At 39.6% G+C, this 27,154-nt stretch overlaps 2 protein-coding genes across 5 annotated transcripts in view; both read right to left on the bottom strand.

Moving 5' to 3' along the window:
• Positions 1-12,376, bottom strand: part of LOC133633533 (high affinity choline transporter 1-like) — a 36,296-nt gene extending 23,920 nt beyond the window's left edge. Inside the window, exons 1-5 of one of the 3 annotated variants that reach the window (XM_062026082.1) lie at positions 12,200-12,376; positions 8,599-8,716; positions 4,656-4,808; positions 231-431; positions 21-134 (exon numbers count right to left, since the gene is read on the bottom strand). In XM_062026082.1, coding sequence (XP_061882066.1) covers positions 21-134; positions 231-414 — 298 coding nt within the window. In that variant the 5' untranslated portion in view covers positions 415-431; positions 4,656-4,808; positions 8,599-8,716; positions 12,200-12,376. The remainder of the gene's footprint in view (positions 1-20; positions 135-230; positions 432-4,655; positions 4,809-8,598; positions 8,717-12,199) is intronic. The other 2 variants (XM_062026081.1, XM_062026083.1) reach the window with 2 other exon arrangements.
• A 2,496-nt stretch (positions 12,377-14,872) lies between these two features.
• Positions 14,873-27,154, bottom strand: part of exosc9 (exosome component 9) — a 28,992-nt gene continuing 16,710 nt past the window's right edge. Inside the window, exons 8-13 of one of the 2 annotated variants that reach the window (XM_062026742.1) lie at positions 21,517-21,605; positions 21,303-21,446; positions 16,531-16,685; positions 16,380-16,458; positions 16,168-16,247; positions 14,873-16,080 (exon numbers count right to left, since the gene is read on the bottom strand). In XM_062026742.1, the coding sequence (XP_061882726.1) occupies positions 16,184-16,247; positions 16,380-16,458; positions 16,531-16,685; positions 21,303-21,446; positions 21,517-21,605 (531 nt within the window). In that variant the 3' untranslated portion in view covers positions 14,873-16,080; positions 16,168-16,183. Of the gene's footprint in view, positions 16,248-16,379; positions 16,459-16,530; positions 16,686-21,302; positions 21,447-21,516; positions 21,606-27,154 lie in introns of both variants that reach the window. The other variant, XM_062026741.1, reaches the window with a different exon arrangement.

Genomic DNA, 27,154 nt, shown 5'->3' with positions numbered 1-27,154 from the left:
GAGCTACAGGTTTCAAGTACCTAAGAAGAACGTAAGGACATACGGCACTGGCATGAGAGCCCACACGGCTCCTAATGTCGGGTTGTATGTTGCTTCAGCGATACCAAGGATAAAGCCTCCTCCTACCCACGTGGCTGCAAAAACATAACAACCAAGTTGTTTTTCGTAATACAAATCAATTATTACATGTTATTTTTCTGATGGCTTGCTGTCAAAAGAAAGCTTTATACCTGTAAGAGTGAAGACGCCCACTAGCAAGTTGAGTTTACGTCCAGCCAGTAGCGTGATCTCTATTCCGTCTCCCGACCACTTTTTTTCCTCCTTCCTGGAGCGCACGGATGCGTAGATGCCCGTTCCCAAGATTAGCAGATAGAACGCCGCCATCACCACCAGACCGAGCACGTTCAATGTCATTGTTATTTATTGTGTCTCTGTTGAACAGAAAAGGTGTATGAATACACAAAACAGGAACAAGTTGCAGAAGACAACAGCTAGATAACATGCAGTCTTGGTTAAAAAAAAATTGTGGGGTTTACTTTGAGAAAATACTAAGACCATGCTAAAAAACAATTATGATGTTGAAGAAGCCGGTGGGTATGAATAAATAAACATTGAAGAAGCCGGTGGGTAGAAACAAATAAACAGAGTTGGAGATGAGCGAGGTAGAAAAAAAACTCTAAAGGTCTTCTTATAAAGTGGAAAGACAAATGGGAGAAAATTGGGTTAGCAGCAGCATGATCCAGTTTTATTTTAATGGCAGACTGCAGTTTTGGTTGAGGAGAAGTTGAAAGTAGGGGATGGAAAAAAAAACAAGGTCAAACGTGTAGGTGACGAACGGACAAGGGTAAAGACTGAGATAATAATAATAATAATAATAATGGATTATAATTATATAGCGCTTTTCTAGACACTCAAAGCGCTTCACAGAGAAGTGAGAACCCATCATTCATTTTTACAACTCATTCATTCATCATTCATTCTCCGTTGTGAGCGGCACCGGGGGCAAGGGTGAAGTGTCCTGCCTAAGGACACAAGGGCAGCGATTTTGGATGGTAAGAGGCGGGGAGCGAACCTGCAACCCTCAGGTTTCTGGCACGGCCGCTCTACCCACTACGCCATTCCATTTTTTAAGGCGGTCTGCCATAACGTTTTTAGCATTCAGACATTATTGTGAGGTTTTGTATGAGTGTTCCTAATACAAACCCTGTTTCCATATGAGTTGGGAAATTGTGTTAGATGTAAATATAAACGGAACACAATGATTTGCAAATCATTTTCAACCCATATTCAGTCGAATATGCTACAAAGACAACTTTTTTTTATGTTCAAACTGATAAACATTTTTTTTTGTGCAAATAATCAGTAACTTTAGAATTTGATGCCAGCAACACGTGACAAAGAAGTTGGGAAAGGTGGCAATAAATACTGATAAAGTTGAGGAATGCTCATCAAACACTTATTTGGAACATCCCACAGGTGTGCAGGCTAATTGGGAACAGGTGGGTGCCATGATTGGGTATAAAAACAGCTACCCAAAAAATGCTCAGTCTTTCACAAGAAATGCTGGGGCGAGGTACACCCCTTTGTCCACAACTGCGTGAGCAAATAGACAGTTTAAGAACAACGTTTCTCAAAGTGCAATTGCAAGAAATTTAGGGATTTCAACATCTACGGTCCATAATATCATCAAAAGGTTTAGAGAATCTGGAGAAATCCCTCCAGGTAAGCGGCATGGCCGGAAACCAACATTGAATGACCGTGACCTTCGATCCCTCAGATGGCACTGTATCAAAAACCGACATCAATCTCTAAAGGATATCACCACATGGGCTCAGGAACACTTCAGAAAACCACTGTCACTAAATACAGTTTGTCGCTACATCTGTATGTGCAAGCTAAAGCTCTACTATGCAAAGCGAAAGCCATTTATCAACAACATCCAGAAATGCCGCCGGCTTCTCTGGGCCCGAGAGCATCTAAGATGTACTGATGCAAAGTGGAAAAGTGTTCTGTGGTCTGACGAGTCCACATTTCAAATTGTTTTTGGAACTATTCGATATTGTGTCATCCGGACCAAAGGGGAAGCGAACCATCCAGACTGTTATCGACGCAAAGTTCAAAAGCCAACATCTGTGATGGTATGGGGGTGCATTAGTGCCCAAGGCATGGGTAACTTACACATCTGTGAAGGCACCATTAATGCTGAAAGGTACATACAGGTTTTGGAACAACATATGCTGCCATCTAAGCACCGTCTTTTTCATGGACGCCCCTGCTTATTTCAGCAAGACAATGCCAAGCCAAGGGGCGGCATGGCGTAGTGGGTAGAGCAACCGTGCCAGAAACCTGAGGGTTGCAGGTTCGCTCCCTGCCTCTTACCATCCAAAAATCGCTGCCGTTGAGTCCTTGGGCGGGACACTTCACCCTTGCCCCCGGTGCCACTCACACCGGTGAATTGAATGATGAATGATAGGTGGTGGTCGGAGGGGCCGTTGGCGCAAATTGCAGCCACGCTTCCGTCAGTCTACCCCAGGGCAGCTGTGGCTATGAAAGTAGCTTACCACCACCAGGTGTGAATGAATGATGGGTTCTACATGTAAAGCGACTTTGGGTACTTAGAAAAGCGCTATATAAATCCCAGGTATTATTATTAGGTATTAAGCCACATTCAGCATGTGTTACAACATCGTGGCTTCGTAAAAAAAGAGTGCGGGTACTTTCCTGGCCCGCCTGCATTTCAGACCTGTCTCCCATCGAAAATGTGTGGCGCACTATGAAGCGTAAAATACGACAGCGGAGACCCCGGACTGTTGAACGACTGAAGCTCTACATAAAACAAGAATGGGAAAGAATTCCACTTTCAAAGCTTCAACAATTAGTTTCTTCAGTTCCCAATCGTTTATTGAGTGTTGTTAAAAGAAAAGGTGATGTAACACAGTGGTGAACATGCCCTTTCCCAACTACTTTGGCACGTGTTGCAGCCATGAAATTCTAAGTTAATTATTATTTGCAAAAAAAAAAAAAGTTTATGAGTTTGAACATCAAATATCTTGTCTTTGTAGTGCATTCAATTGAATATGGGTTGAAAATTATTTGCAAATCATTGTATTCCTTTTATATTTACATCTAACACAATTTCCCAACTCATATGAAACGGGGTTTGTAGATATACAGGCCCCAGACACATTTTTTTCTCTAAATTTGTCCCCCCGAGGCAAAATAATTGCCCAGGCCTGTATTAATGTGTAATGAGTGGGAACTAGTTATAGGTCTACCAAAGAATTTACCCATTTAAGAGCTTGCATTTTTAATGTTCTTGATTATTCTAATATGTGATTGGTTAAATCCTTATCATGGTGGCTTTGATTGAGTACCCGAGTGATCCTAGGACAGGGGTCGGCAACCTTTACCACTCAAAGAGCCATTTTGGCAAGTTTCACAAATTAAAGAAAGTGATGGGAGCCGCAAAAAAATTTACAATTTAAAATGAAAAACACTGCATACAGAGCTTAAATGCTTTGTGCTATATTAACCAGGGGTCTCCGACACACGCACCGGCACGCACTTTAGTGTGGACATTTAATGTTAGTGCAGCCCGCGAGGTTTGAATGAATGGCGCTTGATAGCGTCATACTTGCCAATCCTCTCATTTTTCCCCGGGAGACTCCCGAATATCAGAGCGTGATGACACCGCCCTCTACAGTCTGCCCTAACAGTGTACCTGCTTGACCACACGTAAGTGACAGCAAGGCGTACTACCTCAGCAACCACACATCTTACACTGACGGTGCCAATACCCAGAATCCCATGCAGCACTAACTCTTCCGTACTAGTTCAGCAACCACACATCTTACACTGACGGTACCAATACACATCTGACACTGACGGTACCAATACACATCTTACACTGACGGTACCAATACCCAGAATCCCACGCAGCACTAACTCTTCCGCTCAACCAACGCAAGGAGAGGGGGGGGGGGGGTTGATGTGTGGGGGGGTTGTGGTAGCGGGGTGTATAATCTGGACCGGAAGAGTTAGGACTGCATGGGATTCTGGGTAATGGTTGTGTTGTGTTTATGTTGTGTTACAGTGCAGATGTTCTCCAGAAATGTGTTTTTCATTCTTTTTTGGTGTGGGTTCACAGTGTGGCGCATATTTGTAACGTAACAATGTTAAAGTTGTTTGATACGGCTACCGTCAGTGTAAGATGTGTGGCTGATGAGTAAGTATGCTTTGCTGTCACTTGTGTGTGCGATTAATAACAACATGCAACATGCGGCTGGACTGGCACGCTGTATGTAAATGCTATAGAGGACAATTACTGCAGTGCAATCAGGGCACGCCCTTTATCTAGTATTTATAGTCTAAATAGGATTATTTTTTCCCTGGGAGTTATTTATGAGAGACACTGAGATCCATAAATCTCCTGGGAAAATCGGGGGGTCGGCAAGTATGTAGCTGAGCCGCATCAGAGTGGTCAAAGAGCCGCATGCGGCTCCGGAGCCGCGGGTTGCCGACCCCTGTCCTAGGAGTTATGTTTCCCAGGGCTAATGCCCCTGGTTGGGTGTCCGAAGGCAAACAGGTCCTAGGTGATGGACCAGACAAAGAGCGATTCAGAAAAGTCTATGGAAATGAACTTAAGGAGACCGCACCTCACCAGAATGTGGCAACGTGGCCTCACGCTGTAGCCAACCCCAGGTAAATGGGCTCTCAGGCAAGCACCTGGTGGCTGGGCTGTCACCTGTGGGGACTGGTCGGGCCCATAGCAAAAATGCCACGTGGATATTCCCTCGTAGACCCACCACCTGCAGGTAAACATGGCCGTCAAGCTAAATAAGGAGTCGTACCGAGCCTGGATGGCTTGTGGGACTCCAGAAGCAGCTGACAGGTGCCAGCAGGCCAACCGGCTTGCAACTTTGGTCGGCTGGTAAGAGGTTACCCCAAACTACTGGACTACTGGTGGATATATTGGTCTGAAAGCGAGGCATTAACTCTGACAACTTGGTAGAAATTCTATTGACTTTGATGGCTGAGTTTGGCAGCAAAAATAAATTCATGAAGGGCTGAAATATCTGTTCATGAAATAATTAGATAAATCACGAAAAAAAATATTCAATCATGTAATAATTAAATCAATGATTTTTAAAATCCATCCATCCATCCATCCATCCATTTCTACCGCTTATTCCCTTCGGGGTCGCAGGGGGCGCTGAAGCCTATCTCAGCTACAATCTATTATATTAAATTAATAAATACCCTTTGAATAGGCTCACCACTCATAGGAGGGGGCATAGAATTCGGGAGCATTTTGAGCAGGGCAGCAGCCGAAGGCAGGGCCATTGACGGTCCAATTCATGGACGTGAAACATCACCTCGCTGGTGGGAAAGGAGCTGGTGCGCGAGGTGGGGCAGTTCCGGTTGGACACACAGCAAGGGCTCTGGAACTAGGGGCTGGACTCTTTCACTCTGGCGAGAGAGAGGTATTGGCTATTTGTCTGACACCAGTGCCCTGACCACACCGTTTACAGTTGGGACAGAGGCCTGCTGACCTCAATTAAGGATATTCTTGCGCGGGTAAAAAGAATAGTTTGAGGCCTTTCTCAATCACACTGATGGATCTTTCATCAAGGAAGTCTGGCCATCACCGTGACTAGTTGTCAGAAAAACTCAGTGGCAAAGCTCATCCTACGTCATAGATTGAGGAGCTCGGTCATCCAAGAGGAGCCAGTTGAAGTGGTTCACGCATCAAGTCTGCATGCCTTCCGGATGTATCGCATCCGATGTATCGCAGCTGGCCTGAGAACCGGTGGAACTGAAGAGGTGGCAGCAAACTAGCAAGTTTGGGCTTCCTTACCAAAACTGGTACCCCTGCAACTCCAAAATGCGTATACAAATAGACGGATGGCTTAGTTGAGTTTTTAGCTGATGTTCATCTCATTACACAGATGCATATTGTGTATATAGTGCTAGAAGTGTGGCAGTTACCATAGCAATACAAATGCAACCAGACTGCCTTGTGTACTGGCATTCTGCGGTTTTTAAGTTACCAGTACAATAGTACCTCAGTTTTTGTTAATACGTTCCCAAATATCTGATGATGACCGAATGGTACAACCCCCAAAACCAGTGAAGTTGGCACGTTGTGTGGTAAATAAATACAGAATACAATGATTTGCAAATTCTTTTCAACTTATATTCAATTGAATAGACTGCAAAGACAAGATACTTAATGTTCAAACTGAGAAACGTGTTGTTGTTTTTTCGCAAATAATCATTAACTTGGAATTTATTGGCAGCAACACATTGCAAAAAAGTTGGCACAGGGGCATTTTTACCACTGTGTTACATGGCCTTTCCTTTTAACAACAGCCAGTAAACGTTAGGGACCTGAGGAGACACATTTTTGAATGTTTTCAGGTGGAATTCCTTCCCATTTTGGGAAGGAATTTTGGTAACACCCAAATAAGTTGTTCAACTTGTTTAAGTCGGGGTCCATGGTAAGTTGTTCAACTTAGAATACTCCGTTGTGGTATTTTAGGCTTCATAATACGCCACACATTTTCAATGGGAGACAAGTCTGAACTACAGGCAGGCCAGTCTGGTACCCGCACTCTTTTACTACGAAGCCACGCTGTTATAACACGTGGCTTGGCATTGTCTTGCTGAAATAAGCAGGGACTTATTCCCAATTAGCCTGTTCACCTGTGGGATGTTCCAAATAAGTGTTTGATGAGCATTCCTCAACTTTCTCAGTCTTTTTTGCCACTTGTGCCAGCTTTTTTTAAACATGTTGCAGTCATTAAATTACAAATGAGCTCATCCATCCATCCATTTTCTACCGCTTATCCCTTACACTTGCAAAAAATAAGTTTTCCAGTTTGAATGTTAAGTATCTTGTCTTTTCAGTGTATTTAATTGAATATGGGTTGAAAAGGATTAGCAAATCATTGTATTCTGTTTTTATTTACGATTTACACAATGTGTCAACTTCACTGGTTTTGGGTTTTGTACAAAAATGTCTCATAAGAGACATGTATTACATTACATCAAAACATAATTCATAGAAATAGTTAGTTTTAAATGCAGTAATCAATGTGAAATAAATATAAATGAAAAATTAAATGTATAAATGAACCCTTAACATCACTTTTACTTTTATTAAAGACGCTTATTGTAAACACGCCGATGAGAGAGGAGTAGAGAGCCACCTGGATGCCACCTTCGTACTTTGATAGCATTCTTTCTTGAATTCAATCGTGTTTCTCCCCTTATTCATCAAAATGCTCGGCCCAAAGTAAAAGCTGCAAGTACAATTAAAGTCCCAACGATAGTCACACTCACACACACACTAGGTGTGGTGAAATGATCCTCTGCATTTGACCCATCCCCATGTTCACACCCTGGGAGGTGAGGGGAGCAGTGAGCAGCAGCGGTGGCCGCACTCGGGATGTGATCTGAAGTCCACATACACCCATTACGGGTGCTTATTTTCTTTGGATTATTTTGCAGCCGTATCCGAAAAGACAGACTTGTAATGTAACTTGGTAAGTAATCAAAAAACTACAGAATCTATCAGTGATGATGTCACAGATGGGCAACAGAGCTGAACCCAAGGTACCACTGTATATGCAAATGTATGCAAATGATATGCTAAAATCACCTTAAATCACGCCTAATGGTTTTTATGGTCAAGGCTCTTTCTAATGCACCCTGTGTTTTAGTTTAGGGTATTCTAAATTATGATTTTTTTTTTTTACAGTGGAAAATGAATTAGGAGTGCCAAAACACTAACTGTGCACTATTAAGACTCACTAGAACCAACGTGGCTTTGACACACCACTCAAGGATTTGGAGCATTTATTGTGCCCTGTCTATGGTTGGGCATTGAGGATCGATGGGAACTGGAATCAACATTCCAATTATCCCTGAACCGTTAAAATGTTTATTTTCGATGCCTGCCTAAAGAGAGTCTGACCGGCGCCGGCCTTTTTCCTCCAACCAGTCAGCATCAGGTAAATAATAAAATTACATCTTTTATGCCAACATTGAGGCGGTAAACAAATGATACTGGTGCGACTGCCATTAAACACATAAACATCAGAATGTGCAAATGTTTTTTATAATTTTTATAAATTTTATAATTGCAATAAGTACACAAAACACTTTAAAAAAAAGAAAAGGTAAACATATCAATGAATGAAAGAAGATTGTTTAATCTCTTTCTAATTTTAGTTTCAGATATTTTTATAAATCAGACAAGTCTGTGAATATTAAATAATTCATATATTTATATTTGGTGTATTATTTCTAATGGGGACATTTGTGTCTGGTTAATAAAGGGGACACTTTTGTTAGCGCCCACATTTAGACCATACAAACTTTTGATGACCCGGCCTATTTAAGAATCAAGAATCGATAGGAACCGGAATCGAAACGAGGAACAAGAATTCTTGAAGTTCAGTCGATGCCCAACACTACTCCTGTGCCAACTTGAAAATAAATGTAAAGCACACATGCATGCATAGTGTTGCAATATGTACTCATTAAAATCATCTCATAATTTAGCACACAAATCAACACATTTAAGATACTTACCTAAAACGTGCAATAACGTCTTAGTGATGATGTGCAGATGGAAGAGATACACTAGATGATTTACTCCGTCAAGGCGGTGAAAAAAAACTATGCAGAACTTCACTAAGAGTGTCACACACTGCAAAAATAAGCAAATACATAATAGTTATTAAATGAATTTAAATGTGTTTAGTTTATTATTAAACTAACTATTTTAATGTATAATTATTTCAATAATTGTTGAAAGCTATTCAATGTTCAGTATGAGCGCAGGCCTGCGGGAGTTTGGAGACAGACGGGCGACTCGCGACCAAATCGAGCCTGCTAGAATGTGACCCCATCCTTCTGCTCAGTATGGGAAAAACATATTAGATTAATTGTATGTTTGACTTTCATACACTTAGCCAAATCTCCCATTTTATGCTCAAGTGTTTTTCTAGGCGCTTGGAGTTAAGTACACTTCCCTCACTCCCATCCAGCCTCAACACACCCAGCCCCAAAAGAGGACACAAGTAGTAAATTGTAAAATTAGCGGCCCTATTATGCAAAAAAACTTTTCTTACCTATTGTTACCTGTTTGATTTCTTTACAGTTGGAATCCCTATAAGTCCCAAAATTGTGAAATTTAAAAATGGACATGGCGGAGATATTTTTTTAAATAATTCAGTCTTCCAAACCTGCTCCAAATGAGCCAGTTGAAATTAGAGACTTTATTGGCATATTTCCTTAGTGATGTTATCGGATATCTCCATATATGCTAATGTTTTACCCGAAGAGCTTTGCAGGAGTTCGCCATGGTAGTTCGACGTTATAATCAATAAGTTCCTTATATTTCTCTTTCCTCTTGTTGTAAGGCAGACTGGCTTGTACATGCACATGCATGTTAAAGTCCTCTGCTGTTGCCAAGTTTGACCAAAGAAGCACCATTACACCATATGTAGACCATAAGAAACTGGTATAAATGTAAAAAAATAATAATAATATGACCTTTTTAAGTAAGCAGGCGGACATTGATATGATATTATTTTTGGAGGGCTGTGTGAAAATCTGGGAAGAGTTTGTAACACCTATGATAACACCTTAAATTTAAAAGTACCAAACCCATCTAGATTGCGCATTTAGTGTGTGTGTTGTCACAGTGATGTAGTGTGTGTATGCATGCTAAAACAGCATCTTCTTCATGGCTGCATGTAACTATGATAAAAACCTTGTTTCACTTGTTATTTACTATAACCTGTAACAGATCTGGGCAAATTAAGGCCCGGGGGCCGCATGTGGCCCATTAAGCTTTTCAATCTGGCCCGCCGGACATTCCCAAATATTTTTTCAGATCTTTACGATTGAAACTGTAGCTGCCATTATGATGTGAAGTGATGTTTTCAAATTACCATAAGTCTTAATCTTTTCAATCTGGCCCGCCGGACATTCCCAAATATTTTTTTACATCTTTACGATTGAAACTGTAGCTGCCATTATGATGTGCAGTGATGTTTTCAAATTACCGTAAATCTTGAACTATACAAAATACTTTTATAGTTGTAATCTGCGTTTTTGCATTATATACGAGTTACTATGGTAATCGACGTCACAGATTTTTACAACAAAGTTCTAAATGTTAGTGATCTCAGATATATCAGATTAGGTGGGGTTTATTTTTACCCTTCGCGTTCATCTTTCGCTGTTTGTTGCATTTTTGTTGCGTTTCGCTTGATTGTAAAATACGTCGATCGAGAGGGGGTGTGACGTTCATATGTTGTCAATATTCTGTGTTTTATCTTTCATAGTTAATATTGTAAATCCCACATTTTTTATTTTCATGTATTCAGTAAAAAAAATTTTTTAAAAATTCCATTCCGTTTTTTCAGGCGGTCTGTCATAACGTTTTTAGCATTCAATCAGACATTATTGTGAGGTTTTGTATTAGTGTTCCTAAAAATCCGATATACCGGCCCCAGACACATTTTTTTCTCTAAATTTGGCCCCTTCTCGAGTCAAAATAATTGCCCAGGCCTGACCTATGAACTAAAACCTATTATCTGTTTTGTATAAAAGTTTGTGAAGCTGTGACCGCGCCACAAGGGTCTTGGAGAGGTGTGTGTTTGTGTGCGTACAAGGAGAAGACTGACAGTTAACAGTTTAAAATTAACTGTCAAAAAATTAATCAAATCAACTGATTAAGATTGACAAAATGTTTCTGTCATTTTTGCTAATCACACGGGTTCCATTTAACGATTGATGATGATCATCTCGTCGTTTTTTATAGCATCTGATGGAGTGATAGACGCTACTTACATACAGTATACACTATATTGCCAAGTATTTGGCCACCCATCCAAATGATGAGAATCAGGTGTCCTAATCACTTGGCCCGGCCACAGGTGTATAAAATCAAGCACTTAGGCATAGAGACTGTTTCTACAAAAATTTGTGAAAGAATGGGCCGCTCTCAGGAGCTCAGTGATTTCCAGCGTGGAACTGTCATAGGATGCCACCTGTGCAACAAATCCAGTCAGGAAATTCCCTCGCTCCTAAATATTCCAAAGTCAACTGTCGGCTTTATTGTAAGAAAATGGAAGAGTTTGGGAACAACAGCAACTCAGTCACCAAGTGGTAGGCCACGTAAACTGACAGAGGGGTCAGCGGATGCTGAAGCGCATAGTGCAAATACTTTCTGCACATTCAGTTGCTACAGAGCTCCAAACTTCATGTGACTTTCCAATTAGCCCACGTTCAGTATGCAGAAAGTTTCATGGAATGGGTTTCCATGGCCGGGCAGCTGCATCTAAGCCATACATCACCAAGTCCAACGCAAAGCGTCGGATGCAGTGGTGTAAAACACGTCGCCACTGGACTCTAGAGCAGTGGAGACACCTTCTCTGGAGTGATGAAACACGCTTTTCCATCTGGAAATCTGATGGACGAGTTTGGGTTTGGAGGTTGCTATATATATATATATATATATATATATATATATATATATATATATATATATATATATATATATATATATATATATATATATATATTTGGGGACTCCTGCACTAATGTATCAACATTTACAATGTTGTTGTTACATTATGTCTTTTTGCTGTTTCAACATTTTTGGTCGTTTGTATTTCTATAATGTTCCACAGGCTCTTAAAAAAAAATCAACCGGTGGTCCCCAAATGGCCCCCAGGTTTACCGGGAAGGCAATGCAAGAGTGTCTCTCAGCTCTACTTAGTAGTACACATCTCAACTTTCACAAGCAATTATCATTTTCATTATACATTTTTCTCCTAACTGAAGTTAATGTTTTGGCTCTAATTAATTTGTGGTAATGTTTTGCTGAAGGCCATAGTTATTTTCTAAAAATAAAAAATAAAAAATAAGTTTAAGTCAGCTGGAATACTGATGGTTGGATGGAGCAGAAACTGTCATTGTTAAAAACCTATTTGTAGTTGTCTTTTTAAGGTCGTTATTTCCTGTTCTTGAAGATTGCTTGGCGATGACAGTGCCGCTTTTATTTTGGTACTTCCGCTCGTCAAACACAAAACATTTAGTTTTACAGCAACGTCACTCTGTAATCTTTACAATGCGATATTTAGCACAATTCCATTGTATTTTTTTCAGCCATACTCACATTTCAGTCGAGTTCAGGATATATTTATGAAACATGTTGCCGACGAGAGCAACCCTGCTATACCACTTCGTTTACGTGAGGCTAATTGACGATCACGTATTTCTAACGTATGATTTGACGCTTGCTTGTGCGGTCATGTTTTTATGACGAATTTTCTTTTGTCATAAACTTAAACTGAATGTGCGCGCTGCTTTTTTCGTTTGTGCATAAGAACGTTTATGTTCATTCGAAACAGCTGTTCCGGTCCGGCAGTGACGTCAGGCGAGTCAACGGAAGCGTCATGGGAAGTATAAAAATCATAACCATGAAAATACTAAATGGTCTGTGCAATGAAATACTTTGCATTTTTAATATGTACATTTCAGGTTCAAACTCCGCACATAATAGTGTTAAGAATTATTTGGGATGGGTCGAAACCATTTAGTATGCATAGCATTGTCAAATTGATAGTTGCGTGATGAGATTGATGTATTTCAGCTTAGTTTTTTTTTAGAAGGAAAAGTTCAAAAAAAGCAAATTAGGTTAATTACCCAAAAGATAACATTCCCGAGTAAAAAGTAGAAATATAGATATTGCATACAATTATTGATGGCACCACTTTGATATATATTGCGCAATAAAGATGTTCAAAGTACTGTAGGTTGATATATTCTATTTAGTGGTGGTCCAAGTTTCAATGGCGATCGTTAACAAACCTTTGCACAAATAAATATGCATTATTCCCCCTAAATATGAATTATTCCCCCTAAAGAATGTCCATGTGACCCTATTTAAAACCGAAATTAAAATCTACTGAATTGAAGTTTCTGCATGAAATGTTCCTGTCAATGATTTCACATTTCGGTTAGCACCACCATATCACAATCTATTATATTTTTCTATTTATGATATATTCATATTCATTTTACAACCTGCTCTATTCATATCCAATTAAATTAAAATGAGTATGTGGCACAGGGGTTAGTAGTGCATGTGCCTCACAATACGAAGGTCGTGAGTTCAATCCCAGGCTCGGGATCTTTGAGGAGTTTGCATTTTCTCCCCGTGACTGCGTGGGTTCCCTCCAGGTACTCCGGCTTCCTCCCACCTCCAAAGACATGCACCTGGGTATAGGTTGATTGGCAACACTAAATTGGCCCTAGTGTGTGAAAGTGAGTGTGAATGTTGTCTGTCTATCTGTGTTGGCCCTGCGATAAGGTGGTGACTTGTGTGTACCCTGCCTTCCGCCCGAATGCAGCTGAGATAGGCTCCAGCGCCCCCCGCCACCCCGAAAGGGACAAGCGGTAGAAATGGATGTTTATCGTTTTTGTGGTACTCGTTGGGATAAAACCGAGATCTCTGGTTCTAAATTTCGTGTGTCTCATGCTGCAATTAAAATAAGAATGTGTTAATTATATCATTGGAAAAATTAACAGAGAAAAGACGTGCTCCATTATGAATTGAACCTCTAAATCTGCGCATTCTAATGATTTCAAGTAATGCAGTAACGCAATTATTTGCACTTACTTACTCTCTACGTGAGTACAATCGTTACACTAATTAACGCTAAATTGTTTGTATTTTGTAATTTAAGGTACATGTTTTGTACTACAAACAATTAACCGATGTAATGTAAACATTTATTACGTTATGGAGGCTCAAAATAAACTTAAACCATAAGCATAACCATGATTTTATGTGAAGATTACAAAAAGGTAAAAAAAACAAACGTGAAAGTAATTCAATGCGCAATTACGTTTTCGCATTGCCTGGATTTATCCGCATGCGCAGGTGGATGAATTTCACCTGACCTCCAGCCAACTTTTTCAAGGAAACACAAGTTAACCATGTCTCCTTAGTAACTCCATTGACGGATATACAAGCGTTATGTAATGTATAATTGTTTTAAAAATATATAAATGTATTATTTTGAGCAATTGAATTTTTACTCATTTTGCAGACAATATGCACAAGTTTCCATGGTTAGCACTCTCGACTCTGAATCCAAGTTTAAAATCTCAGTGGAACCCTAATTGTATCGTTTTTTTATAATTACGTCACATTTAATTTGTTCAGTGTTTACTTGAGTCTTGAAATGTGATTGACCTATTTTTTCATTTTTGACTTTTTTTGATTAAACCTTCACACTCCTTATAAACAAGTTAATTTATTTAGAAAGTTGTCAGGTGTTTTAATAACAGGAATTAATGTTTCATTCAGCATCCATGACCAACATCAGTGTGGTAAATGGATGTACCGTCTGTACTTAAAGACACTAACGGGACAGATGGCAGTACTGAACATTTTCAGGAATAGAAATAAGTTAGGATGTTCGATCAACATTTTCAGCCTCAGATAGGCCATCTAAATAGGATTATTGAACTGAAAATGTTTTATATCAACATGCTTATAAAGTTTAGCTCATTAAATTATACATTCGCTAGTATTGTTGTAAATCATCCATCCATCCATCTTCAACCGCTTATCCGGAATCGGGTCGCGGGGACAACAGCTCCAGCAGAGACCCCCAGACTTCCCTCTCCAGAGCAACATTAGTGACTTCCTCCTGGGGAATCCCGAAGCGTTCCCAGGCCAGAGAGGAGATATAATCCCATCTGGTCCTTGGCCTGCCGCGGGGCCTCCTCCCAGTGGGACGTGCAACGAGGACCTCCCTAGGGAGACGCTCGTGAGGCATCCGCACGAGATGCCCGAACCACCTAAGCTGGCTCCTTTCCAAGCGAAAGAGCAGCGGCTCTACTCCGAGTCTCTCTCGGGTGACTGAACTTCTCACCCTATCTCTAAGGGAGATGCCAGCCACCCTTCTGAGAAAACTCATTTTGGCCGCTTGTATCCGCGATCTTATTCTTTCGGTCATGACCCACACTTCATGACCATAGGTGAGAGTAGGAATGTAGATAGCTCGGTAGACCGAGAGCTTTGCCTTCTGGCTCAGCTCAGCTGTTGTAAATCAGATGTATTAAATGTGTGGTATTGCTACATACATTTTAAAAATAAAATAAACGGTCTAGTGCACTAAACAAAAGCAACTACTATTGACTTCCATTTATATTTTGGCCTCAGTCTTTTATCCAGAGACTTACTCCCTTTGTGTAAAAACTACCTTTATTTGTCATGTCAGCGATGTACAGGTTAATGAGGCAGTAACAAATAATATTCCAGTAGATGGAAATCAACCCGTGTTGCCACAAGATAAGAAATCATTACACCATTTTTGATGTAAAATATCCTTTAGGTTGAATAAAGGTTGGGAAACAGCTCAAAATCACCATCATAAGTCAATTCAAAAGCATTATAAGAGACAATTCAAATTAATTATTACCAGATAGGCAATATGAGAGGTCTAGACATTTGAAGTCAAATTCAATAAATATGCTTTGTATCCTGTAGATGTTCAATTCGAAGATTTGATGCTTAGTCCACCCACAGACCAGCAAAATTCTCCAGTTGCTCCATATGCAGTCATGTCATGTGTGACCAAGCTAATGCAACATGGAAAAAGTCATTGACGTTTGTATTTGAGATAGCAATATATGGCTGCTTGGCACTCCGCATCAAGGGTTGGAATTGGGGGTTAAATCACCAAAAATGATTCCCGGGTGTGGCCACCGCTGCTGCCCACTGCTCCCCTCACCTCCCAGGGGGTGAAATAGGGGATGGGTCAAATGCAGAGGACAAATTTCACCACACCTAGTGTGTGTGACAATCATTGGTACTTTAACTTAAAGTGGCCACAGTGGCAAAATCCTTATGTAGGATCTTCACTGCTTCAAAGTGTTGTTTTGTCCAAATCCACTTTCATTTCTGCTTTCAAGTTCAGATACTGTAGCTTTTTTCAGATTTTGCTTTGCTTTCTGAGTGCTTGTGGTTTCTATACTGTACATCTGGATTGCAAATAGGGATATTTTCAAATGTTACTTTAAATCAATTTAAAGAGAAGATAAACAAGAAATACATTTGGTTTGAATTACATTGCTGGGAATAGTTTCATTTTCTGAGCTTTTTCTTTGACCCTGCTGACCCCTTCTGGTGGGAACTTGAACTTGTATTCCTGCAAGTGAAAAAAACATCACTTTAATTGTATTGCAACATCTCGTTTTATAAACTTTATCATAAAAAAATTTCCCATGTGGTCAGAAAAAGTCCTATGGTCGTGAAATGTGACGGTTTACGCTCGTCTTACTTATAGTTTCGGTCTGCTGTTTCTGGATGAAGTATAACCACGTCCTCCTCCTCACTGTCCGATAATTCGACCACATCTCCTAAGAACAAATACTCAGTTCAGTATATTTCCTTTAGAGGCAGATACAAATCAATTCAATAACCGTTTCTACCTTGCTCCACTTGTTTCTGTTCCATTTCCATCTTTACTTCGTCGCTGCTGCTGACTTCTTTCTCATCCTGTTCATCTTCGTCAATCCCCCAGCTGTTCTGCACCCCATGTCCCACCAGACCCACACCTGGCACAGGCGTCGCCAGCTGCTGAATGCTAGTAGTGCTGAGTCAGGGGTGAAAACTATGGGAAATATCCGTGTCAGTCATCAATGACTTTAAACACTTTCAAGTAAACTATCGGTATCAGTTAGAGGTGTCCTGATCTGATATCCATTTTGGCCTGATATCAGTAAAGACAACATGCATCAGATTATCTCAAGCATATACAAGCAGCCCTACTTGTGCATAGCTGGACAGCTAGTTAACAACTAAATGTGCACCAAAAAGCACAAGATTGGTCTTTTCTTGTATTTTAGTCAAGTCATTTAAACACATTAGGTTATATGCTGCTACAACAGCTAAAAACACAATAGTACACAAGCTAGACATACGTAATAAGTATCCTGAAATGAACAATATTGCAATCAAAACAGCGCATTTGTCAATAAACAAGAATTAAATAATAGTTGCATAATACTTACACATACAAAGTCTCCAAAGCAAAAGCTTATTAGAAAGTATCTAGTAACAAAAGGTGTCCACATCATTCAATTTACTGCATCATGGGCTTAACTTGATGAATTACTGTGGTCAATAGGTGTCGCCAAAAACAATTACCACTGCACCTCAACTTAAAGTCAACAGAAATTAATTCCAGACGGTTAATAATAAATATGTTAGGGATTTTCATACCTACCATTGTTCTGTTTAACTTGATCAAATATTTTCTAACATTCCACACTACAGAATTATAAAAGTAGAAATGAGTCCTTCTGATATCGTATTGGATCAAGATTGGTATTTGGGGGCCGTATGGCGTAGTGGGTAGAGCGGCCGTGCCAGAAACTTGAGGGTTGCAAGTTCGCTCCCCGCCTCTTGACATCCAAATCGCTGCTGTTGTGTCCTTGGGCAGGACACTTCACCCTTGCCCCCGGTGCCACTCACACTGGTTAATGAATGATAGGTGGTTGTCGGAGGGGCCGTAGGCGCAAACTGGCAGCTTCGCTTCTGTCAGTCTACCCCAGGGCAGCTGTGGCTACAAATGTAGCTTACCACCACCAGGTGTGAATGAATGATGGGTTCCCACCTCTCTGTGAGCGCTTTGAGTATTTAAAGGCCTACTGAAATGACATTTTTTTATTTAAACAGTGATAGCAGATCTATTCTATGTGTCATACTTGATCATTTCGCGATATTGCCATATTTTTGCTGATAGGATTTAGTATAGAACAACGACGATAAAGATCGCAAGTTTTGGTATCTGATAAAAAAAAAAAAGGCTTGCCCCTACCGGAAGTAGCGTGACGTAGTCAATTGAACATATACGCAAAGTTCCCTATTGTTTACAATGATGGCCGCATGAAGTGAGAGAGATTCGGACCGAGAAAGCGACAATTTCCCCATTAATTTGAGCGAGGATGAAAGATTTGTGGATGAGTAAAGTGCAAGTGAAGGACTAGTGGGGAGTGGAAGCAATTCAGATAGGGAAGATACTGTGAGAGCCGGGGGTGACCTGATATTCAGCTGCGAATGACTACAACAGTAAATAAACACGAGACATATATGTACTCTATTAGCCACAACACAACCAGGCTTATATTTAATATGCCACAAATTAATCCTGCGTAAAAACACCTCAGTGTTGTTATGCTAGCTCAGCGTTTCTCAAAGTGTGGGGCGCGCCCCACTGGTGGGGAATAGAGACATGACAGGTGGGGCGCGAGGAACGGGAGGAAATTTCACTTTGATTTTTTAAATTTTTTTATTATTATATTCTTTGATTTTTTTTTTACTATGCTTTCATTTTCTATACACACTGGAAATCACTTTGTGATTCTGTCTGTGAAATCCGCTATATAGATAAATGTAAATTACTTATTTTTCCTGTATGCTTTACATTTCTAGGTAGGAGTGAAAGTTTGACAGACAGCAACAGTAACTAATGGGGGCGGGGCTAAGCGGAAGCTTTGTGAATGGCGAGTCACTGTGCGAGGATTTGCTGTTTTGCAAATACATAAAAAATAGAGCCACTGCTGATGAGCTGTTCAAGATAATGGACAGTTTCCTCAAAGAACACGACCTTAAATGGGAAAACTGTGTGGGCTTTTGCTCTGATGGCGCGCATGGCAAAGTCAAGAAACGGGCTGCAGGCTCTTATAAAGAGGGTTGCGCCAAATGCGCATTGGACACAATGTGTCATTCACCGGGAAACACTCGCGTCAAGGCAGCTCAGCCCCGAATTCAATGAGGTTTTAACAGTGGCAGTGTCAAGCCTGCAACCCCGATTTGAAAAGCTGTGCAGTGCAAAACAGGCTCATTGCAGCCACTAATGCTGGAGTATTGTAAAACTCATGTTCACTTGCCCTGTCCTCCTTTTTTTGGCAAAGATTGCAAAGTGGCACTTTTATTTTCATTTATTATTCAACTTGATGCAAGTTATTTGATTTATTATTGAACTTGATGCAAGTTATAACACTTTTATTTTATTTATTATTGAACTTGATGCAAGTTATAACACTTTTTTTGATTTATTTTTTAACTTGATGCAAGTTATAACACTTTTGTTTTATTTATTATTGAACTTGATGCAAGTTATAACACTTTTATTTGATTTATTATTGAACTTGATGCAAGTTATAACACTTTTTTTTTTTTATTATTGAACTTGATGCAAGTTATAACACTTTTGTTTTATTTATTATTGGACTTGATGCAAGTTATAACACTTTTGTTTTATTTATTATTGAACTTGATGCAAGTTATAACACTTTTATTTGATTTATTATTGAACTTGATGCAAGTTATAACACTTTTATTTGATTTATTATTGAACTTGATGCAAGTTATAACACTTTTGTTTTATTTATTATTGAACTTGATGCAAGTTATTTGATTTATTATTGAACTTGATGCAAGTTATAACACTTTTATTTGATTTATTATTGAACTTGATGCAAGTTATAACACTTTTTTTTATTTATTATTGAACTTGATGCAAGTTATAACACTTTTTTTGATTTATTATTGAACTTGATGCAAGTTATAACACTTTTGTTTTATTTATTATTGAATTGATGCAAGTTATTTTATTTGATATTGAACTTGATGAAAGTTATACCACAGCTGCACAGTTATTTTATTTATTATTGAACTTGATTTTATTTTATGTTATTGAGTTTGAATGTATAAAACTTGATGTTACTTGATGTTCGATAAATTTGAAAATGTTAAGCTTGGCATTAGCGTTCTGTTGGGGCGATGTGGGCAGGTGGGGCTTGAAAACTCCCCCTTGTCCAAAGTGGGGGTTGACAAAAAAAGTTTGAGAACAACTGTGCTAGCTCCTAGCTCCTATGCTAGCTCCTAGCTCCATATAAGCCGCCAATCCAATTCAAACACCTGCACAACACACACAATCACTCAGCCCAAAAGACCGTTCACCTAACCCAAGGTTCATAAAGCTTATATATTTAAACAAAGTAACGTACGTGACGCGCACGTACTGGCAAGCGATCAAATGTTTGGAAGCGCAGCTGCTACTCACGGTACCTGATATTCAGCTGGGAATGACTAAAACAGTAAATAAACACAAGACATATATATACTCTATTAGCCACAACACAACCAGGCTTATATTTAATATGCCACAAATTAATCCTGCATAAAAACACCTACGTGTTTGTTATGCTAGCTCCTAGCTCCTCTGCTAGCTCCTAGCTCCATAGAACACGCCAATACAATTCAAACACCTGATCAACACACACAATCACTCAGCCCAAAAGACCGTTCACCTAACCCAAGGTTCATAAAGCTTATATATTTAAACAAAGTTACGTACCTGACGCGCACGTACGGTCAAGCGATCAAATGTTTGGAAGCCAAAGCTGCATACTCACGGTAGCACGTCTGCGTCTTTGTCATCCAAATCAAAGTAATCCTGGTAAGAGTCTGTGTTGTCCCAGTTCTCTACAGGCGTCTGTGTATCGAAGTCAAAAGTCCTCCTGGTTAGAGTCTCTGTTATCCGAGTTCTTCGATCTTGACTGCATCTTTCGGGAATGTAAACAATGAAACACCGGCTGTGTTGTGTTGCTGCTGACTTCCTTCGCAAAATACGTCCGCTTTGCACCGAGAACTTTCTTCTTTGCTTGCTCAGCTTCTTTCTCCATAATGCAATGAACATAATTGCAACAGATTCACCAACACAGATGTCCAGAATACATCCAGAATGAGATGAAAACAGCTATTTCGTATTGGCTTCAATGTGGAAGCCATACCCGTGTTCTACTGGCTACGTCACACGCATACGTCATCCTCAGAGGCGTTTCGAACCGGAAGTTTAGCGGCAAATTTAAAATTGCACTTTATAAGTTAACCCGGCCGTATTGGCATGTGTTGCAATGTTAAGATTTCATCATTGATATATAAACTATCAGACTGCGTGGTCGGTAGTAGTGGGTTTCAGTAGGCCTTTAATAATAGAAAAGCGCGATATAAAAAATCTAATCCATTATTATTATTATTATCAGCCAATACTAAAGGCCCCAATGTCGGTATCGTATCAAAAGTGTAAAGGTTGTATCGGAACACCCTTAGTGTCAGTATTTGTAATACTGGTATGTACTTGGTATCGTCCACCCCTAGTAAACGTCACAGAATGGAATATAGTGCAGGATACGTGGAAGGAGGAGCCTCGGCCTTCTGGATGATGTCAGTGGCTTTTTCCGACACGTCCGTCATTTCTACTGCAGTCTCGTCTTTTTTCAAGGCGGTGATGCGCTGTTGAGGCATCGACTCTGCGAAACCACACCTGCCTGCTTTCCTGTAAAACATCCATGCAGAGTTCTTCTTACGACTCGCTGAACAACGCTCAAGTGTGACAATCAACTCACCGAGCGGTTTTGTCGTTCTCCAGGGCTTTACTGATGAGCTCTGTGATTTCTGACACTTTGACGCTGGCTATTTTGCTGCATCTCATTACCTTCAACAGAACGGAAATTACAATTTAGGGAAAACATTTTCACACACCGAATTCCCTCAGTACTACTGTGTATTGATTGACAAAATTTTAACGGTGCCATATTTTGAAACCTTTGTTGCAAGTGACGTTACGTCCGGTTGCAGACTTGGCACAGGCTAACACACTCAAGCATTCAGAGCGGACTCAACCAGACTGTCCCCAGGTAATGTTACAATTGTCCATGCCATAAAAGCAAGTATATATACCGGTATATATAAATATATACACAGATAGCACTCAAAGGTACAGCAGGCTCGATGCTAATTTACACTGGATATGCCATACACTTGCTGCTGATTAGTGATTTTACAAGGCGATTTCAAAGTGATGAAAACTAAGATACACATTACAGTCAAACAGCTAGTGTGCAAGTACAATACTTACAGTATAAACACTTTGTAGGACTCAACAAAAGACAAAAATGGCACATTCACCTTAATGGCAAATACTACAGCAACACCATAATCTATATTATACTGCCATCTTGGAATTGCTACCCCATGGAAAGTCTACTTTATAATACTTGATGATACTCAGATGTGTAAGAAAATATATAACAACTGGACTGCACAGGTATTAATCAGCTGCACAATTTATTGATTTTTGAGAAAAAGGATTTTATGTGCGCTGAAAAATATGTTAATTTATTTTTGATATTTTTTGGGTAAAACTACAAAAGACAGAGGAGTTGGGTTGCTGACATGTTTTATTTGTAATGAAATTGGATAATACAAAGGTTAAAGAAACATGATACATATATTTAAAGAAAAATATTTGTGTCTTTATTAATCATTTGCATGAACATTTCAGTTTCCTCTTGATAAATGATGCCTTTTTGGTCCAATTTTATATTTTTGATGGGCTTCTTGTTCATATTATTATTACAATGTGCTACACGGTCCAAAAACAAGATGCAACACAAATGGATTCTCGCCATACTTTGAACACCACTTATTTAAAAATTTCACCAAGAGGTCAAAGTGTAACCAAATGATAAAGGAGTGTCTCAGCTGTGTTTTCTAATGACTTGAATCAGGTAATGTTTGTTTCATACATGTTTAACAAATTTCATTAGGAACATAATGTGGTTACATTTGCACATTTCAACATATCTGAAAATGAGTCGGAAGAAGCAGATCTTATAGTTTAATCCTACCCCTTTTCCATGGCTTATGTTGATAGTTCATTCAAACAATTTTTACACGTTGAAGTTAAGTTCTCTTCTTGTGTGAAAGAAATGAAGGTGTTGTAGAAAAAAGTTGATAAGTAACTTATTGGCACTAGTCAATGAATGTTATGTATTATTTAATATTGTATAATCTATTGTAATCTGTTGTAATTCTCAGCATTTATACAAGTGATACAAATTGGGTTGCTTCTGGAGGTTTTCTGTATGTTGGCACTTGTAAAGTAGGGACAAGAATCGGAAATTAGCATTAGATATAAACTACAGTACATCAGTTTTATTCATTGTTTTGGAACTACCGGTACGTTGAACTGTATCATCCCGATTAAAACACAATTATATTCTAACTACATTACCCAGAAGTTTTAGTGGTAGAGTTGAACGAGAAGTAAAGAGGGCTTCGCGTTTTTCTACATTTACCACAATGCATTGCTGGTAGCCATTATGGTAGGCTTTGTAAACACGCTCATTGATGATCATCAAGAGATACTGATGATGATCAATAGCTGCAATCGAAGTGGGAGATAAAACTAATTTACATCGCATTCCTAAGCTTTTTTTTTTGGACAGAAGGAAGCGGCTGAACAGAAGAGTGAAGGCGAGCATAAATTGCTGCAATCAACCGATCCGATATGACGTGCTATAAACGTCATGTTTCTTCAGACTATTTCCTTTCAGGTAATTAAAAAAATTGTAAGTGGAAATTAATATAAAATAAATGACAGCCCCTTTTTGCATTAACTTGATGTGCTTAATCGGAGAAGTTTGATCGTAGTTGTATTGATAAAAATAGTACCCACTTCTCTCATTTGGGCTGCTGCTTCCACATAAAACAAAACTGAAGCGACATGAGAACAGCATTCTTCTAATGCTGCCTTACAGTCAGTGTGCTGAAATGACCTGAGATTGGTTATTCGGGTTATCAAAACCTGGGTCGGATCATTTCTGAAAGTGCATGACTCTAGCCTTGACAACACAATGTCCACTGGGTTTATACAGAAACACAAACGTCACAAACCCATCCACAAACAAAGCAGTCATAGCTTTCTACACATTTTTAAACTCTTTAAAAATGTAAAATGGGTTGCGTTAAAAAATGAAGTACGGTATGTCAATAAATGTTCTCATTCATCCAGGTCAGTGTAATTTCAGGGCATTTAATCGATTGCAACTGGACTATGTGGTTTGTCTTAGAAGACGTTTCTCCTTTCATCTGAGTAGGCTTCATCAGTTCATGCTCATAGACTTAGATTGGTCAGATCTAGTCCAGCGGCTGGTGCTAGAACCCCAAATATTTATACTCAAACATTGGGGAAGATGATGTGATCTCTTCTCCTCTCAACCTTGTCGATCTAGTAAGGATCCTTGCATCCAATTACGACCGTTTTCTCCTTATAACGACAAAGGGACTTCCCATCTAGTGACCAGTAGTATTTCTCCATCAAACCAAATCTGCTGCAATGTTATTTACCACTAAATACTACAGAAATGTAGGGCAGCATGGTGGAACAGGGGTTAGTGCTGGTGCATCACAAGAAGGTCCTGGGTTTGATCCCAGGGCCCGTGGTTTCTCTGTGTGGAGTTTGCCTGTTCTCTCCGTGACTGCGGCTTCCTCCCATCTCCAAAGACATGCACAAAAGTGCACTTTATTTGTTTTAAACTATTGTAGTGGCGTTCTGTACAAAAAGTGCACTTTAATTTAGTGTTGTTTTGATATGTCATCTTAGTGACATCATGCACAAAAGTTCACTCATAGCTTGTTTTAAAATGTCTCTGACAATCTTGCACTTTCTGTTTTGAAATGACATGAATGTTTGTGCCACTGCGTAATAACTTTAATAAATACAGTTTTGGTCAATTGACTTACACTACCGTTCAAAAGTTTGGGGTCACCCAAACAATTTTGTGGAATAGCCTTCATTTCTAAGAACAAGAATAGACTGTCGAGTTTCAGATGAAAGTTCTCTTTGTCTGGCCATTTTGAGCGTTTAATTGACCCCACAAATGTGATGCTCCAGAAACTCAATCTGCTCAAAGGAAGGTCAGTTTTGTAGCTTCTGTAACGAGCTAAACTGTTTTCAGATGTGTGAACATGATTGCACAAGGGTTTTCTAATCATCAATTAGCCTTCTGAGCCAATGAGCAAACACATTGTATCAATAGAACACTGGAGTGATAGCTGCTGGAAATGGGCCTCTATACACCTATGTAGATATTGCACAAAAAAACAGACATTTGCAGCTAGAATAGTCATTTACCACATTAGCAATGTATAGAGTGTATTTCTTTAAAGTTAAGACTAGTTTAAAGTTATCTTCATTGAAAAGTACAGTGCTTTTCCTTCAAAAATAAGGACATTTCAATGTGACCCCAAACTTTTGAACGGTAGTGTTGTGATTTCCCTCTCTGCATGAAAGTTTAAAATTAGCACATACTAATGCAGTATGAACAAGAATGTTTTAATGTAGACCATGGGTGTCAAACTCTGGCCCGTGTAATTTCACTTGGCCCGTGAGGTGATATCAAATTAACACTAGAGCTGGCCCGCTGATTACATACAGCTGCGGTGCCGCGGTACTCCTACTTGCCAAACCTCCCGGTAGACTCCCAAATTTCAGAGCCCCTCCCGAGAATTGTAACGTCTCCTTTTCATCCAGTCCAACAGTTACATAATATGTGCGGCTTTGGCACGCTCACAGAAGTGAATGCAACGCATACTTGGTCTTCAGCGATACAGGTTACACTGAGGGTGCCAGTGTAAAAACCTTTAACATTGTTAGAAATACACTACACTGTGAATCCACACCAAACAAGAATGACAAACACATTTTGGGAGAACATCCGCACAGTAACACAACATAACAAATACCCAGAACCCTTTGCAGCACTAACTCTTCCGGGACGCTACAAGGTGTGTGTGTGTGTGTGGGGGGGGGGGGGGGGCTGCGGGGTTTGGAGGTAGCGGGGGTGTATATTGTTTATTGTTTACTGAATGGATCCCCATTAGCTCACGCCAAGGCGACTGCTTGTCTTCCTGGGGTCCATATAGGAACATACAGATTAAAATACAAAGAATACATGCATTACCAGACATTATACAATGGAAAAATACAACATAAGATAAAACGCTAGTTAAAACCGGTATTAAAAATTATTAATTAATTATATTGTAGCGTCCCGGAAGAGTTAGTGCAGCAAAGGGTTCTGGGTATTTGTTCTGTTGTGTTTATGTTGTGTTACTGTGCTGATGTTCTCCCAAAATGTGTTTGTCATTCTTGTTTGGTGTTGATTCACAGTGTGGCGTATATTTCTAACAATGTTAAAGTTGCTTATACGGCGACTCTCAGTGTAAACTGTATCGCTGTTGATGAAGTATGCTTTGCATTTACGAGTGTGTGCGTACAGGAGCCGCTCATATCTTGTGACTGGGCGGGCACGTTGTTAGAGGTATGAAAAGCGGACGTGACGTCAGCTCGTAGAGGACGTTAAAAGACTGTGGAATACGAGATATAATGACAGATGAACACCTTCGTTCGATAATGAGGGATGCCTCAGCTCAAAGCCTGAGCCCCGACATTAATAAACTAGCATCCAAGAAAAGATGGCAGGTATCTGGCTTGGGCACATCAGATTAGATCAGTGTGTTGCAAACTGAGCAGTTTAAAGTCCTGAAGGGTTGGTTTATTCATTATTTTATTTTCAAATTTATTAGCCTGTGGAAAAAGTTAATGTTGATATTTACCTCAGAAGGCTGCAAATAAAAAGAGGCATTACATTTTTATTTAAATTGTATTTGATATGCCATTGATTTTTTTAATTATTATTATTATTATTTGAAACTCGATTTTGCATGTCACTATAAAGTTATATAAGCCTTGCTTGTTCAATATTTAATGCAAAACTTGTTTGGGTCCCTATCAAAAAGGTTAATTTGTTCAACCTTGGCCCGCGGCTTTGTTCAGTTTTAAATTTTGGCCCACTCTGTATTCGAGTTTGACACCCCTGATGTAGACACACAGAATCATCATACTGGTGTGATTATATGCATCAAGTGTTCATTCAAGGCTAAGGCAAAATATCAAGATATACAGTATATCGTGTATCGTGATATGGCCTAAAAATATCGAGATATTAAAAAAAGGCCATATCGCCCAGCCCTACTTCCATTATAATTTGTTTATCAACATGGGAAAACCTGGAAGCACCAAATATGCATCTGTGAGTTTATTTGTAGGCACAAATTAGCTAATAAATGGGAAACATTGATGTGTGTGTGGGGGGAAAGCGCTGTACTGTATGTCTAAACAGACTGGAGTGGAGCGAG

This window comes from Entelurus aequoreus, linkage group LG18, assembly GCF_033978785.1.
Source record: "Entelurus aequoreus isolate RoL-2023_Sb linkage group LG18, RoL_Eaeq_v1.1, whole genome shotgun sequence".
Lineage (NCBI taxonomy): Eukaryota > Metazoa > Chordata > Actinopteri > Syngnathiformes > Syngnathidae > Entelurus > Entelurus aequoreus.
Note: the sequence above shows the minus strand (reverse complement) of the source record. Positions and strands in the feature narration are given on the sequence as shown.